Source organism: Takifugu flavidus, chromosome 12 (genome assembly GCF_003711565.1).
Source record: "Takifugu flavidus isolate HTHZ2018 chromosome 12, ASM371156v2, whole genome shotgun sequence".
NCBI lineage: Eukaryota > Metazoa > Chordata > Actinopteri > Tetraodontiformes > Tetraodontidae > Takifugu > Takifugu flavidus.
Window position 1 is genome coordinate 1,070,660 of NC_079531.1, and position 12,651 is coordinate 1,083,310.

The following is a 12,651-nucleotide window of genomic DNA, read 5'->3' on the forward strand; positions in this document are numbered from 1 at the left end:
TGAACATGCCACTCACATGCATTCCTCTCCTGTCTGCAGGGCGGCCGTGCACATCCAGGTCAACGACGTGAACGAGTTCGCCCCGGTGTTTCGGGAGAGCGAGTACCGGGCGGCAGTGACCGAGGGCAAGATTTATGACAATATCCTGCAGGTGGAGGCCACCGACCAGGACTGCTCGCCCCAGTACAGCCAGATCTGCAACTACCAGATCACCAGCACCAGGACGCCCTTCGCCATCGATCGCAACGGTGAGCGGGCCAGGAGGGTTTCCTCTCGCCTGTTTGCATATTCAGCTTCAGAAAGGTTTGTCAGATGTGTCTGAATCAAACGCGGCGACATCGGTAGCATGGATGCTAAGATTCCAAACCCCTCAGAGGCGGAGGAGCAGCACTCTTCCTCCCCGAAATGACAGCCGACGGCAGCAGAGAGCAGAGCCGATCGAAGGTCTGACAGCCTGAGCGTGATTGACAGATCACACCAACATCTGACACGAAAGCAGACAAAAAGCAGCATTGCTCGATTATTGAGCGGAGAGCCGGGTGAAGCTCGCCGTCGTGACCAAAATTTCAACATAATTCTCAGACTGTCTCACCTGGTGAGGAGAAAACAGGCTTGATCCGCTCCAACGTCTGTCTGGGAACAGCAGAAACTCCACCTACTAATATTCTGCTAGATTTCCCTCCTGAGGAAGGAACACGTTCTTTACGCTCCTCAAGGACAAAGTCAGGCTTTGCCAAGAAAACCATCAGTCTCCACAAATCGGACCGCGCATGCGTGCGCACGCAGGCGTGGAAGAACATGCTGACAAAGATAAATACTCGGAAAACCCACAGACTCCCTCAGCTTTACTGGGTGTCTGTGAGTACAGATGCGTGAAAGTCTGCCCATTTCAGACCTTTACGACCTTCACAGAACTGGGTTTTCTTCCTGTTATCCAACAAAAATGCCAGAGTCGCTCAGAGAAGTCATTTTTTAAACTAATCCTGGCAGATAGATCCTGCATACTTGTGTGACCTTCAGTCTTTAGGGCCTTGTAGCTGCCTCTCGCCGAGTGTTTCACTGCTGCTTAGATAAGAAGGTGAAGGCCACGCCCCTTCGCCGTGAGGCCGTCTCTGGCCTCTCCTCTCTGAAGAGGTCTCACTCAGTCATTGAGCGCTGAGGAACGGAGCCCTTGAACTTAAGAGCACCTGAGGGATGAGGCAGCAGTGGGGGGGGGGGGGGGGGGGTGGCCCGCAGGAGGTAGGAGGTGGCGAGAGATGCCACAGCTCAACCTTTCAGCCTGATGGTGGCCGGTGTTGGAGCAGGAGCAGGAGCAGCTCCTACCTCAGTACCTCAGCGAACTTCTTCATAACGCTAACAGAAGGCACTAATGTTGAGTTAAAACATAAATTGCTCTTCCGGAGAGATCTGGAGTCTGTTTATTTGCTTCCCTGTCTTTAATTACAAGGCCAGAGCTGCTGTGCTTGTCTGAAGTGGCTGCGCACGTTTAATCTGCTCAATATAGAGTAAAGAGATGTAGTAAAAAAAGATGTGCTGAAGTCAATTGGGTGTTAAAAAAAGACCAAAATATGAAGCACAACTGATTTCCTGGTCTCCTTCATGCGCTTGTTGCTCATTGAAACATGTTAACTGCACTTATCCTCATCAGATGGTGCTGAAGGGAGCAGAAACATGCAGAAGTAGCACAAATATATGAAGCGTTTGCTTCTCTGCTGCTTACAAGAGAATAATAACAAAATAACCGTGCTTGTTTAAACAATGAGCAGAAAAATACAGCGCATCACGTCAGCGCGGCCCTAAAACTGGATATTAATTATGACAGGACGAGAGGAGACGTCACATGACACCAGTGCGTTTGATAGAGAGGCAAATTGAGAGGGTGAGACGGAGGGTGAAGCAGTCATCTGTTCGTCAACCTCTCGCTACGGTTACGGGCTACGCACGGGCTGCTGACACGGCTAAGCTGCTGTAGCAATTCAAGTAGCAGCGATGAGAATCTCGGTCATGCAGAAAGGTGTGAGTGTGTGCATTTGCATCCAGATTATTTTGGGGGGGGGGGGGGGGGCTGCGTAAGAGAGCGACAGTTGCTAATAGGCTAGCATGAATTGCACCTAATTGTGACACGCTGCAGACCATCGTGCTTCTGCTTCTGCTGCAGAAACAGCTCCAAAATCTTGAGAAGCAGACTGAAATGTATCTGAAGTCAAAGTGCAGCTCCTCTCCAGCTCGGTAAAAGCCAGATGGTGTCTTTTTAATGCTGTTGTGAGCCGGGGAGAGGCTTCCCTGCAGGCCCTGTGGTGTGCGTAGCAATGTCATCGGTCTGTTCTGGAAGCCTCATCAAATATTAACCGACACATTAGAGGAGCAAGAACTCGCTTTATGCACTCTGAACATCAGGACTGAGGACGCTGGCTCAGTAAATGGGTCACGGAGAGAGACTCCCAGTCAGACTGGGACCTGCAAACATGACTGGCTTGTTTATTTTTAGTTTCACCGAGACGTTTCTGTATTTTCCAGCAAAAAAGACTAAAAAATATGGTGGATAAAAAATCAAACTATTCAGTCTGCAGTGTGTGATGTGATCTAATCTGCTGGGGATCTAATCAGAATGTTTTTGGGAGCTATTAGCATTAATCAGAGCCCTTGTTTAGGGTGGGCTGCCTCCCCTCCCCCCCCCCCCCCCCCCCCCCATTTGCTCCATTGATGACATTCAGACTGCACAGTTCATTTGACAATGATGTATAAAGATGCTCTGCATTGAAAATTAAAGTTCTCCTTGAAGCAAATACAAGCAGAGAGGATGTCTCAGCAGAAATAAACTCCAGTTTTCCTCTAAATCCCATAAACACAGCAGTTAAATGGTTGTTTCACTGTGCACGAGGCAGCAGAGGGAGCGCACCCTCCAGTCATAAAAAAAAAACAAAGCCTTTAAATAGAGGAAGTGCTCCTTCACTTGATTATTTGAATTTTAAGAGTATGAATCTGTTTGTTCAACTCAGCCCTGTTTACAATTACTGTAAAATAAACTGCACTATAAAAGCCTTTACGGCCCTTTAATAGCTTCGTAAAGCCTCTGAATCCCTCAAGGCTGATTAAATCTGGACCCGTCCTCAACCAGAACCGTAAATTGTTGTTCAGAAAGAGGTCACAGAAGCAAAGCCTGAATAAAGTCTCCTCTGATGCACCAGGGAACATCCGGAACACGGAGAAGCTGAGCTACGACCGGCAGCAGCAGTACGAGATCCAGGTGACGGCCTGGGACTGTGGCCAGAAGAGGGCGCTGCGCAGCGTCTCCGTCCGCATCGACGTCAAGCCCGTCTGCAAACCTGGCTGGCAAGGTGGGTCACCGCACCTGGGTGGGCGGGGCCGGCTGTCGTTACACCTGTAGGCAGCAGCAGCAGCTGGGAGGCGACCTTTGACCCCCGATAAGGCGTTCATTTCCACTCCCCCAGCCTGGCTCTGCGGAGGTCGTTGCCTCGCATGTTTCCGACTGCGAGTCAGGAAGGAAGAAAAACGTTCTACTCTTAAAAGCAAACAGAATCAAAGGGTGGACGGGGGAGGGAAGATTAGAGATGCACGGCTAATGAGAGGCAGAATCTCCCCGGCACTTTCAGAACCGGCGCCTCGGAGGCAAATCACAGCGGATAAGTCAACGTCTTTTGTTACTTACGTCTTGGTCTTGCTCACCGCTTTCTTTCCGAAACCCGTCGGTGATCAGAGTAATGGGGGGGGGGGGGTCAGGCCACCTGTGACACCCCCCCCGTAGAGTGGAGCGAGAATAAAGCAGCAGATGTAAAGTTCTGCTTCTCTCGCCGTGTCGCCGCCGGAGACGGGATGCAGAGAATGACATTAACTCTCCAGGCTCGCTCAGCTAATCCTGTCTTTGAAGCCTGGTTGCAATATCTGTGTGTGTGCACGTGCCCCCCCCACCCCCCCTGCCCCCCCGCCCCCCCCCTCACCGGATGAAAGGGCAGCCGTCCCTGCGAGCGCTGTTTGGCAGCAGAAAAGAAAGGGAAGTGGGGGGGTAAATAAATGCCATGGCCACAGATCAGGGGATACCGCAGGGTGTTGAAACAGTGTAGGAACGTGAGGTGCACACACACACACACACACACACACACACACACACACACACACACACACACACACACACACACTTCATCAGGGGGCAGGTGGAGAGGAGAAATGGTCCCTTTTCTCCTTCTCTGCCTTCTGGAACCCAGTAAAACATCACTGGTGTGTTTGTTTGCCTCGTGGCTGGGCTCCCAGGGAGAACCGGTGATCTCGGCGCTCTTACACAGGCCGTATGACGGGGTGTAGATTTGGGGCGTCGTGTCCATGCTGACCCAGCTCTGTGCACGTGTCTCAAAGGCTTGACGACTTGCTGGTTGGTGTCACCTCACCTCCATCCAGTCTGGATGTGGCGGACACGAAGCCCCTCACAGCGACTTCCTGCAACATCCCATAATATGTGCACTCCTGCAGTGTTTAGCAGCTTCTCTCCCCATGGCGGTCCCGCCCATGATGGTGTTGAACCGGTTCGGCTCCGCTAGTCTGCTTATTTAACTCAGTTGGCTTTATTTAGCAGGGCCGGACCTCTTGTTCCCGTTGTTCCCACGTCTCTTCCAGTGTCACCAGCTGCTTCGGTGTTCCCGTTGTTCCCACGTCTCTTCCCAGTGTCACCCGCTGCTTCGGTGTTCCCGTTGTTCCCACGTCTCTTCCCAGTGTCACCAGCTGCTTCGGTGTTCCCGTTGTTCCCACGTCTCTTCCCAGTGTCACCAGCTGCTTCGGTGTTCCCGTTGTTCCCACATCTCTTCCCAGTGTCACCCGCTGCTTCGGTGTTCCCGTTGTTCCCACATCTCTTCCCAGTGTCACCCGCTGCTTCGGTGTTCCCGTTGTTCCCACATCTCTTCCCAGTGTCACCCGCTGCTTCGGTGTTCCCGTTGTTCCCACGTCTCTTCCCAGTGTCACCGCTGCTTCGGTGTTCCGTTGTTCCCACGTCTCTTCCAGTGTCACCAGCTGCTTCGCTGTTCCCGTTGTTCCCACGTCTCTTCCAGTGTCACCCGCTGCTTCGGTGTTCCCGTTGTTCCCACGTCTCTTCCCAGTGTCACCAGCTGCTTCGGTGTTCCCGTTGTTCCCACATCTCTTCCCAGTGTCACCAGCTGCTTCGGTGTTCCCGTTGTTCCCACATCTCTTCCCAGTGTCACCCGCTGCTTCGGTGTTCCCGTTGTTCCCACATCTCTTCCCAGTGTCACCAGCTGCTTCGGTGTTCCCGTTGTTCCCACATCTCTTCCCAGTGTCACCCGCTGCTTCGGTGTTCCCGTTGTTCCCACGTCTCTTCCCAGTGTCACCAGCGGCTTCGTGATTAATTAGACTTTGGGATCTGATTCGAGATTTTGCTGGATTTAATAAACCGCCGTCAAGCCACGTTCTCAAAAATGACTCACGCTAGCATAATAACAACAATATCATTATTAAAGAGGCCATTGTCTCTTGTCTCCTCATCTCTGTGGGCACGTGCACGCGCTCACGCACGGGCACAGCTAATAAAAGCTCATTCAGGATGTGAGGATGGGGCTGCAGCTTCCTCTCCACCTTTACTGGGATGTCGTCACTTTTATTCTCTCAGCTCTGACCATTAAACGGCGTTTCCACGTCGTCCACGGTGACGTGCACAGCTCTGTGCACGTGGGACTGTTGAACAATTAACAGAGGTTGGCATCCATCCCGGGGGGTCGAGCACGCCACGTGTTCCATGTGACGTAATGAGGGAACCTCCAGGAGAGTTCAGACGCCTCCGTGATTATTAATTGTTCTTATTTTTTATTATGTTGATCACAGGAGCTGATAACGTGTTTTGTGGTGATGATTTATTACAGAATAAACTTTAAAGGTCTTCGCACGACAGTTGGCTTTTTTCAATTTCAAGAGGATGTAAAACACGACTTTTATCGCTGCTTTTCCCACCAAACAGGGGATTTTTATTTTTATTTTTTTTTCCCTCGGCTGGACGCTGTAATCAAATACTGCAGTGATAAAGGGAACTTAATTACTGTGGAAGTGGCAGGAAAAGGTTGGGTCAACACCTCGTTAGGGGGGGGAAGCCCAGTTATGTGCTGTTGTGTGTGAGTGTGTGTGTGAGTGGGTGGGTGTGTGTGTGTGTGTGAGTGGGTGTGTGTGTGTGTGTGTGTGTGTGTGTGTGTGTGTGTGTGTGTGTGTGTGTGTGTGTGTGTGTGTGGCCGTCAATGGTCCTGATCTCTGATAAGAGGAACAAATTAAAGAAAGAAAGCCAATAATGTCGCAGCACTTCCTCTTCCCTCCCCACTCACCTCCTCTATAATCTGGATGCTGCTTTAGCACTTTCCTCCTCTTGTTTTCTCTTGTTTGTCTTTGTGTCTCTACGCTGCGTTTCCACACCAGGCCTCTCATCTTCTCCTCCTTCATTACCTCTTCCTCCTCCTCCTCCTCTTCCTCCTCCTCCTCCATCTCCTCCTCTTTCACCTCCTCCTCCTCCTCCTCCTCCTCCTCGGGATGCAGCAGTGGTGACCCCCTCTGCAGAGCCTCCTCTTCCTCCTCCTGCTCCTCCTTCTCCTCCTCTTTATCCTCCTCTTCCTCCTCCTCCTCCTCCTCCCCTCCTTCTCTTTCACCTCCTCCTCCTCCTCCCCTCTTTTTCATCTTCCTCCTGCTCCTCCTTCTCCTCCTCTTTCACCTCCTCCTCCTCTTCCTCCTCTCCTCCTCCTCCTCCTCCTTCCTCCTCCTCCTCTTCCTCCTCTCCTCCTCCTCCTCCCCTCCTCCTCCTCCTCTCCTCCTGCTCCTCCTCTTTCACCTCCTCTCCTCCTCCTCCTGCTCCTCCTCCTCCTCGGGATGCAGCAGCGGTGACCCCCTCTGCAGAGCCTCCTCTTCCTCCTCCTGCTCCTCCTTCTCCTCCTCTTTATCCTCCTCTTCCTCCTGCTCCTCCTCCTCCTTCTCTTTCACCTCCTCCTCCTCCTTCTCCTCCCCTCTTTTTCATCCTCCTCCTGCTCCTCCTTCTCCTCCTCTTTCACCTCCTCTCCTCTTCCTCCTCCTCCTCCTCCTCCTCCTGCTCCTCTCCTCCTCCTCCTCCTCCTCCTTCTCCTCCTCTTTCACCTCCTCCTCCTCCTCCTGCTCCTCCTCCTCCTCCTCGGGATGCAGCAGCGGTGACCCCCTCTGCAGAGCCTCCTCTTCCTCCTCCTCCTCCTCCTCCTCCTCCCCTCCTCCTCCTCCTCTCCTCCTCTTTCACCTCCTCCTCCTCCTCCTGCTCCTCCTCCTCCTCCTCGGGATGCAGCAGCGGTGACCCCCTCTGCAGAGCCTCCTCTTCCTCTGGTTCCTCTTGATTTATTATCAGTGTTTGTCGCTGAAGGCAGCAGAATAACTCACCGTGGAAGCCGAAGTGCACAGAAACTTCCTTCAGTGTTTAAAATCATCGTTCCTTGTGTGTGTGTGTGTGTGGTGTGTGTGTGTGGGGGGGGGCTGGGCTGTGTCCACCACCTCCTGCCAAGACCAGAGGGGGACCTTTTTTCCACCCCTAAAATAGAGATCTTGTCAAGGTTGTGTCGATATTCAGGTCCTGTTGTTTATTTTATTGTTGAAAATGGAGGATAAACTGTTGTCAGATCAGGTTCAGATAAAAATAAAAGCAGCTTAATTACCACGTTAATTACCACTCGACCTCTGCTGCTGCTGGCACCCAAATCTTTAAACATCTGCTTCATTCACCCGAGGAGCCAACGCCACAGCAGCACCTCGGCTACGTCGAGCATATCTCACCCTCATTGGCGTCTGGATCCATGAACCCTCAACGTGTCAAGGATGGATTCCCGGCTTTTCCACAAAAAACATCCCTGCTGTCTGCGGTTGTTTTCCCTTTTCAACGGAAGATCCAAAGATGTCATCTGGTGCTGGTGGCTTCAGAGGCCCTGATGCAGCATCACGCCACCTCTGTCGGAGTGATTATGCTCCTCTCGACCTTGTCACGCGCCCCGTTCAGAGTTTCCTCTTGTTTTTTACTGCCCCTTCGGCGTCGTTGTGACATTGAGAAATCCCAAATATGAAGGAGAAGAAAGATCAGGAGTGAAGGGGATGAAAGGAGGACTGAAGAGAGGAGGAGAAGGACGTGTGAGGGACGTTGTCTGACCCTCACCCTAAAAATGCAGCTGGTGCTTAGAAGTGAGACATCCTCTTCAGTTCAAATCCACACATGAAGCAGCCACTTTGAGGACAACTCAAGAAACAGGAGGCCAGGCGGCTTGTTAATCCGTCTTCCTCCGACCTTCACGTTAAACAAATTAGCTCCGCTCTCAGAAAACCGCAGCCGCGTTTACAACGAATGAATGCAAAGTGAAACGCCGAGAGTGGCGCCGCGACAGCTCGTCGGCCTGGAAATCAAGGAAATCAAAGGGACCTCTGCTGCTTCCGCTCATCAGTCGCTCCCGAGCTGAGAATTATTTGCCTGCACTTTAAATTACTGCCGGCTTTTGTGTGCAGCGGCTTCATTTGTCCGAGGTCACTATATGCTCACATATATGTTGCTGCTGTGTGGTGACACTGCAAACATAAAGGAAACACCACTAAATGCTTCGTGATCACATTTGCTGGCCTTCATGTACTTGAAGAGGAGACGAAAAGTGCTATAATCCATTTTGTCATTCAAGCCTTTTCCCCCGTTTTTGCTATTTTTTCTCAGCCGCCACCTTTAATAGCGCCGCATTTTCCCGCTGTGAAGTCTCGGGCTTCAGTGAAACATGTAAGAGCTTTCCATAATCTTAAAAATGGAAAAAAAAAGCTGTTGTTTGGCAAGAAAGGGCATGTATGAAAGCACCAGAACATTGCTGGGGAAGAAAAAGGAGGGGGGGGGGGGTCAGAAAAGTGGAATTCAGTGAAGCAGGAGAGGCAGACAGAGGTGGAGAGGGCGGGAAAGGAAGGGAAAGAGGAGCAGAGTGCTCTTTTAAATGGAAATGGGCTCTTGCACTGATGGCTGCAACCAGTAATGATGACCCCCCCAGCCCTCCAACCCAACCACTCCAACGTAGCATCAGCACTTTACACGTACACACACCCACACGCACACGTGCTCACCGCCATCCCGTATGTCCACGTAAGAACACGCCCTCCACAGATGGAGAACAGCAAAGAAGAACATCAAAGCCTGATGATGCATCATTTCCTTAAGCACCTTCATCCATCTTGCTGGCTTCAGGACCTCGTTGTGTTCCAGAGGACGAGAGGCGGCCCTGGTGTGAGCGAAGGCTGCCGGTTACTGCAGCCGCATGCAGACTCACGCTAACGTCTTTGAGAGTGGCACCAGCTTCTTCCGCCGGGTTAAATAGATCCCCTGAAGTCCGCCGGTCTGAGTGAGCCGCTGTATCAGTGGTTTTCTCCTCACTTTATCATCTCCATCCAGAACAAGGACCCAAAATCCTCCTTTCAGCTGAACAAGCAGCTTAAACACTTTATTATCAAAGTGCAGCACAACAGTATTGACAAAGCCTAAATGAGCTGTTTAACCAAACACTAATGGCGATCACTATTGTTGATTTTCTCCTGCCGTCCTCTAATTGCCAAATTGATTTCACATAATATGAAATACAGTTTTCCTCTAGATGCTAGAAAACAGCTCATTCTGGTTGATCCGGAGACGCAGCCGATTCAAACCCACCACCAGTCGCTGGTTCCTCTCCTGGTGTAACAAATATTTACCCTTCTGATGCCAGCGTCTGCATGTTCTTAGCTCTGCTTCCCCTCACAGCCACAGCAGGATGCTCAGTTTACTGCAGGCACACAGAAACCTCAGTGGAAATCACGGCGTTCTCCTGCACCACAGACACTCGGAGCTCGTGTGGGATGCTTGTCAGCTGGTGCCACCTGAGCCACGTTTCCAGCTGCCCTCTGTGGTTGTTGGCCTGCGTTCCTATGCAAATGGACGGGGGGGTTTAATGGCATCTAATGGCACCCTGGTCCTGCGGAGGGATGCGCTTGTCTGAATGGTGCTCATGAGCTTTCAGGGTGAGTCATCTCAGAGTGGCGCTGCAGAAGTTAAATCCACCACACATCACCCATCCATCTTCATCTGGGCGACAGACACACGGGATGAATACGTCCTCGCTGATATCTGGGTAGGTGGACTCACCTCTGTGGAGCTTTTCCAGCAGTTTATTCCCATTATCATTGCAATGGAATCAGATATTTCGGACGCAGCTCGCTAATGGACTGCCTCAAGCCCGTTATTTTCAGTGATCAGTTTGCTAATGGCGTTCCGGTCGCGGAGGCACAGCTGGAACGACGGGAAGCAGCAGCCGAACTCACCTGCAATCACAAGCAGGCGATGATATTGTCAAGTGATGCATAAGTCACACAAGCAGGTTTATTTATACCTTTGCTCGCATATGGGAGCCAGAAAGTGCGGTTTCCTGTCTTTGACTTTTAAAATGTCAGATTCCTGCCTCTTCCTGTCGGTGTGTCACATCAGCCGTCTGCCTCTCACCACGGGCGCCTGCGTGCTCTGTAATTTCTGCAAATTGCATTCAATTCCGGCCAAACCATCCGATAATTTCTCTTATTGTTATTTTCGTGTGGGCCAGTCAGTCAGGAATGGAAATGAATCCGAACGGTTTGCATGTGTGGATGATTATATTTAATATGCATGTACCAAGACGGTGACGGTGTTTTGATGTTAGACAGCCTCTTTCTTTTCATATTGGGGGGGCTCTACTCAAACACTCCTTGCATTCATCATTAGCTCTTGTCATTACGGGGGCGTTTTCCCCTTTTCAGGGACCGGACGAGCACGGAGGTTTTAATTATGAGCAGTGGCTGCGTTTAGATTATCGTGCTTGAAATGAGCTTTTACGGGCTCGTTCTTACCTTCTACAGACGATTGGTTGGTTGATATTCCTCCTCCAAGCAATTCAGTGATGAACAATGATGCAGATGGTCTAAATATTGTTAGTGCCCAATTATAACATCTGGTTCTGCATAATAGAGGACATGAGTTACTCTACAATCCAGCCAATGTTGCCTTGGTGGGGAGGGACGGACGGATGGATGGAGGGATGGATGGAGGGATGGACAGACAGTTCCTCTAGAAGATGTATAGACTGGAGTTTTCCACTTTATGAGATTAAAACCTATTAAGAGGTGAGGAGGACAACCTCACCGCTGAGTTGGCGCTGTTCATGATCCTTCGTGTATATTCGCTGCTCCGACCTTAACACCTAATCGCCCCCTTCCAAAGGTAATCCAGCCCCTCTTCATGTATCTATATGCACAGTAGGCGCTAAACCCATTAGACCTTCAATGTCCTCCCCCCGTACCTCCCTCTCGTCGCTGCATCCAAACAGGGCTTGGACCTGTCCTAGACTTCCTGTGGGGACGCCCTGTTGGCACGATGTCCTCCTTGAAAGATCATTTTAGTAGAAAATCCTAAATATTTGCACTCACACTATCAAAGAATGGGGGGATGTCTTACTGAAGGAAGGCCGAAGCTTGATGACATCGGCTTTGTCTGGATCTCATATAATGAAGCTCCATGTGGGTCATTGGTGTGAGGCGTCATCATTTGGTGGAGTCTTCTGTCCCCCCCCCCCTCCTCCGGTGGAAAATCCTTTCATAAGCTTTTAGCTGCAGCCACCACATCCACTGCTGTGGCAAGCAAATATAGCAAAATCAGATACTGTGTGTGTGTGTGTGTGTGTGTGTGTGTGTGTGTGTGTGTGTGTGTGTGTGTGTGTGTGTGTCAGCTCTTGCCTCCACTCATGATTAGGAGACAAACACACCATTTGTATGCGCAGGAATGTAACATTTATGGCGGCTGCGAATGAGGCTGAGTTCGTTATCCAATTAAGCTCCTGAGGAGGTGGAGTCTGTCCAGGTTTGACGAGTGGGGCTGCGGAGCGGCAGAATCGGGGGGCGAGGGGGGGGTCTGACGAGGCAAACGTTTGACTCGTTTGTCAGCAGCATCCGTGGATGTTCCAGCAGATCTTACCTGAGCCGTGAACACCGAACGCTGCCGGTCGTTTCCCTCCCGTTATCTCAACGCAGAATCACACCCCAGAGATTGGAGGAGAAGAGCAAACGGACTGTGGTGCGTAATGGCCGCCTGCCCGGGCACGAGAACCCGCAGAAGACGGGGCAGACATTGACAGGATAATGAGCGTTGCACTTTCATTAGCGAGGCGCGTTCTGCCAGAACAGCAGGTTGTGATTCTGGAGGTGTCTGGGACGGTGACGAATGGTGTTGTGATGGTCGGCGAACTGAGCTGAAGAGAACCGCCGAAGCAACATCCTGGAATCTGGTTCCAGATCCTAAAAAGCACCAGAGACTCCGAATCAGATCTGTCCTCTCTAAACTCAGCACCTCCCGTCTCTTCCCAGGCTGGAACAAGCGCGTGGATTACGAGCCGGGAACTGGGAGCAAGCAGCTGTTTCCCAAGATGCACCTGGAAACCTGCGGCGGCCCCCTGTCATCGGCGAGGACCACGGTGGAGCTGCAGACCGGCCACATCGGGAAAGGCTGCGACCGCGAGACCTACTCGGAAAAGTCTCTGCAGAAACTCTGCGGTTGGTGGCCCGAACTTCCCTCTGTTAGCATTCCTGTCGGGTTTCGAGGCGCGCGGCTGTGCCACGTGCGCGGAATGG

The 12,651-nt window shown here is 51.5% G+C and overlaps 1 protein-coding gene across 1 annotated transcript in view; it reads left to right on the forward strand.

Annotated features, from left to right (window-relative positions):
• The window catches only part of LOC130534840 (calsyntenin-2-like), a 105,151-nt gene that overhangs the window by 68,108 nt on the left and 24,392 nt on the right, over positions 1–12,651 (forward strand). Inside the window, exons 4-6 of the mRNA XM_057049432.1 lie at positions 40–248; positions 3,189–3,338; positions 12,388–12,573. Of these exons, the coding sequence (XP_056905412.1) occupies positions 40–248; positions 3,189–3,338; positions 12,388–12,573 (545 nt within the window). The remainder of the gene's footprint in view (positions 1–39; positions 249–3,188; positions 3,339–12,387; positions 12,574–12,651) is intronic.